Source organism: Tupaia chinensis, unplaced genomic scaffold, assembly GCF_000334495.1.
Source record: "Tupaia chinensis unplaced genomic scaffold, TupChi_1.0 Scaffold149964_2, whole genome shotgun sequence".
NCBI classification, from domain to species: Eukaryota; Metazoa; Chordata; class Mammalia; order Scandentia; family Tupaiidae; genus Tupaia; species Tupaia belangeri.
In genome coordinates, this window is record NW_006209806.1 from 389,920 (window position 1) to 393,609 (window position 3,690).

Genomic DNA, 3,690 nt, shown 5'->3' on the forward strand with positions numbered 1-3,690 from the left:
CTGCAGCAGCAGCAGCGCCGCTGCCCACGCGAACTCCGCCGGCCGCTGCGCGCGGACCGCCCCGGCCTCTGCCAGCCACTGCGCCACTGTGCGCTCCGGCACCTCCGTCGCCAGCGCGGCAGGGCCTCTCCAGGGCTCCGCGGGCAGCGCACCCTCGGGTAAAGGGCCGCACAGGCCCTGCAGGTTGAAGTGCGGGGGCAGCGAGGCCTGCAGCTCCAGGCCCCACGGGTCAGGCACCTCGGATCCTGACTTGGGCACCTGCGGGGCAGAGGGGCCGTCAGAGCGTCGGTCAGTGATCCCTAGCCAACCCGAGGTCCCACCTGTCCCAAAGCCTTGGAGCCCAGGGAGCCCACCCGGGAAGCGTCCCCCCTAGGGCTTGGGGTGTGAGGCCGGCAGCTCCGCCACAGAAGCGACAGCTTCATGAGCGTTCAGACGTTCGTAGCCAGGGTGACCTCGGCCAGCCAAGCCCGGAGGGTGATGTTCAGGTCGGAGCTTCCTGTCGGCTTGCAGCCTGGTTCTTATTTCAATTTCGTTTTTTCAGTTTTTGGTGCACGCATTCCCCAGAGATGAGGAAATGGGAAAGCACCCCAGGGGGCGATGGCCTCACTGCAATTCGGGGTTTCAGGCAGGTGCGCCTGGCATGTTTTCCAAGCTGCTGGGTCTGGGACTTGAACCACGGAGTCAGCTACATGATATCCAGCTGCCTGAACCACCATGCCACCTGGCTGGCCCCCTGTGGGGGCACTTACTGGGGACTTGGTAAGGAGGAGAAGGAGGCAAGTCCCCAACCCGGCCACCCACGAGGAATGCGAAGGACCTCTGCCATTTAGGACCTCCCAGGAGCCACAGTGGGGAGGTTTAGAAGAGCCAGCTGAGAGTAATTGTAACGATCTGACCCCGCCCAGTACACCTGAGCTATCACCAGACGTGCTGGGGGGTCCCCATAGCCTAGTGGTTACGGGAGCCAGACCCCCTCCAGCTCACGGTGGTTTGAACCCCACCCTGAGAGGGCGGTGCGCCCCACATCCCGGCATGACCACACCCACTGGTGCTTCCTCCCTGTCCCCACCTCCCCTCTGTCCGTCTGTTCTGGCATGGTAATGTCACCGGGGTCACACGGGAAATGCTCCGAAACCCTCGGGTCGGGGACAGGGAGCGCCTGGTCTGCCGTGCTGGTTATTGTCCCGGCTATTCTCCGAGGCCTCCCAGCCTGAGCATGGACTCACCAGAACCCGAGAGTCGCGGGTGGGGTTCTGGCCGGCTCCAGGTGGTGGGCAGGTCCCCCACGCCCCAGAGCCGGCCCCAGGGTGGCTGGGCTGACTCACGCCCGTTTCGCAATGAAGCCCAGACGGAAGAGCCCTGTGGCTTTGTGTAAGCGGGGACATGGCCGCTGGGGGGAGGCCGCCGTGAGTGGCCACAGCAGGCTCACCTTGGCCGCCAGGATGTGCCACGCCTCCTCGTCCACGCGCACCACGCGGTAGTAGAAGGCATCCCCGCTCTCCACGCAGGGCGCGCTGTCCAGGAGGCGGAAGCCGTGGCCGGGGAGGCAGGGGCCCGGGCGGCCACCCAGGAACCGGGCACGGAGCCGGGCGTGGATGGCGCGGAGCCCCTCCAGCTGCCGGGCAGCCAGTGCGGCATGTAGGGCCTCTGGGCTATGCAGGTCATGCAGTCGGAGGCCCAGCTCGGCGTCGAGCTCCAGGGCCAGCCTGGCTGGGGCGCAGGTGGGCCCTGCCTCTGCTTGGCTCTCGTCCACACTGAGGGACCCCACGAGGGGCCTCCGAGTCTGCCCTCCTCGGCCGGCGCTGGGGCTGGGCGCCCCGCGGTTGGGCAGAGACTGGGTCCGGGTTAGGGTCTTCTTGGGCAGGGGTGGGGGCAGGGGCTGCGGGGTGGCGGAGGGGGACCCAGGGGTCCGGGGGCGGCCGGCCTTGGAGGGCAGCAGGTGGGCACGGACCTCACCTGTGGGGGCAAGGGGGCGAGGGCGTCCACCTGTGACCCCGCTTCTGGGGCTGCCTTCCGGGGTGCGAAGCGAAGGTGCCCGCGGGGAAGGGTGCCCCCCACAGCCAGCGGGCTCAGGGGCGGAGCAGTCCACCAGGAGACCCTCTCCCCAGCCCCTCCCTGCCCCTCAGGTGCATGACAGCCACCGCCCCAGCCCTGCCGTCCCTGCCAGGCCCCCGGGGTCTGCTCACCGAGGTTGATGTAGGTAGGCTGGGTCCGCCCGGTGGGGCCGTCGGGCTCTGGGCTCTCCGAGGGCGGCTCAAGGCTGCCCATGCTGCTGGGCAGAGGTCAGCCAGGTACCGCGAGTGAGCCGGGGTGAGGGGGCCCAAGTGCCCGGGGGAGGCCGCGAGGCTCCCCTCCCAGACCAGCAAGCCCCTCCTCTGCTGTTCGCCCAGGGCCCTCGGCCAAGAAAGGGGCTCCCTAAGAGCCTCGCTCCGTTGTGTGACCCCAGGTGGTTTCGTGGTTTCTTTTCTTTTTTTTTTTTTTTGGAGAGGTTTCTGCTATAGGGCGCGTGCGCTTGCCAGAGAGACAGAGAGAGACAGAGAGACAGAAAGCGAGAAATCACCCCCAGGGGGGATGGCCACGCCGCAATCCCTTCTCCTCCATTCTCCTCTCGGGATCTTGGGCATGCATGCACACGCGCCCAGTGTCAGTTTAAGCCACCGGGTCTGGGACTCGAACTGCAGTCGACCACATGGGAGTCCAGCGACATAGCCATTATGCCAACTGCTGGTCCCACCCCAGGCGGTTTCTTGCCCTCTCTGGGCGCAGTGCAGTACCCGTGAGAGGAACACCACCGATCCATCTTTCAGGCCACTCGGCAGGTCTCAGTGCATGCTCAAAACAGGGACGAAATGTCCAGCCCAGAGGACAGGCCTGCGGGGGACAAGTGGGACTGGCAGTGGCCCTGATACCCAGCCCCTAGACCCTCCTGGCTACAGCAGCTGCCCGACCTGGCGAAGCTGCCCCAGGAGCCCCTACCTTCGGGACCAGAGGGACGTCCGGGAGGGACCCAGGGCGCGACCTCCCAGAGGTGGCCTGGCGGCAGGGCAGCAAACAGGAAGAGTCTGGGCAACTGTTGGACCGCAGGCGTGTGGCAGGGTGGGGCCTCCCGCATCACTTCCCCTGCACCCTCCAGGCCAGCGGAGGCGGGGACAGAGTGGGGCCCCCAGGACCGATGGGGCCCGCATAGCGGGGGTGGGGGGATTCCAAGTCTCCGAGGCCATGCTGGGTATGCCGGGGAGCCCTGCGAGGTGGGGGCCACCCGGGAACCCCGACTTCCGGGGAGGGCAGAGGGCCCAGCAGTGGCTGTGAGGGACAGGCAGCCCCTCCCTCTGTGGGTTCGTGCCCCAGCCCCCTTCCCCTTGGCTGGGCCACCTGGGAGGCCACAGGTCCTTTGCTCGGCCCTAGAACCGCACGCCGAGTGAGGGCCCTTCCAGCTCTGTTCAGCCCTGCTGTGTGACCGTGGGCGCAGGGCCAGCCCGCTCTGTGCTCCAGCCAGTCGAGAAAAGCACCTCCACACCCCGACTCGGAGCAGCGCCCGTGGCTTTCTCGTGTGTGGTCCTGACTGCCGGCCTCCTACCCCGCCACCTCCGTGGCTTTGTTCAGAAGAGACTCTGGCGTGGGACAGCCCAGTGGCGTGGCGGGCAAGCCGCTGAGTCCCTGAATGGAGGTGAGCAACGTGCCAGGTGGGGC

The 3,690-nt window shown here is 67.4% G+C and overlaps 1 protein-coding gene across 1 annotated transcript in view; it reads right to left on the reverse strand.

The window, feature by feature from the left end:
• Positions 1–2,957, reverse strand: part of PEAK3 (PEAK family member 3) — a 6,734-nt gene extending 3,777 nt beyond the window's left edge. Inside the window, exons 1-4 of the mRNA XM_027769587.1 lie at positions 2,775–2,957; positions 2,187–2,269; positions 1,430–1,956; positions 5–258 (exon numbers count right to left, since the gene is read on the reverse strand). Coding sequence (XP_027625388.1) covers positions 5–258; positions 1,430–1,956; positions 2,187–2,269; positions 2,775–2,800 — 890 coding nt within the window. The 5' untranslated portion in view covers positions 2,801–2,957. The remainder of the gene's footprint in view (positions 1–4; positions 259–1,429; positions 1,957–2,186; positions 2,270–2,774) is intronic.
• Between the last annotated feature and the right edge of the window lie 733 nt (positions 2,958–3,690).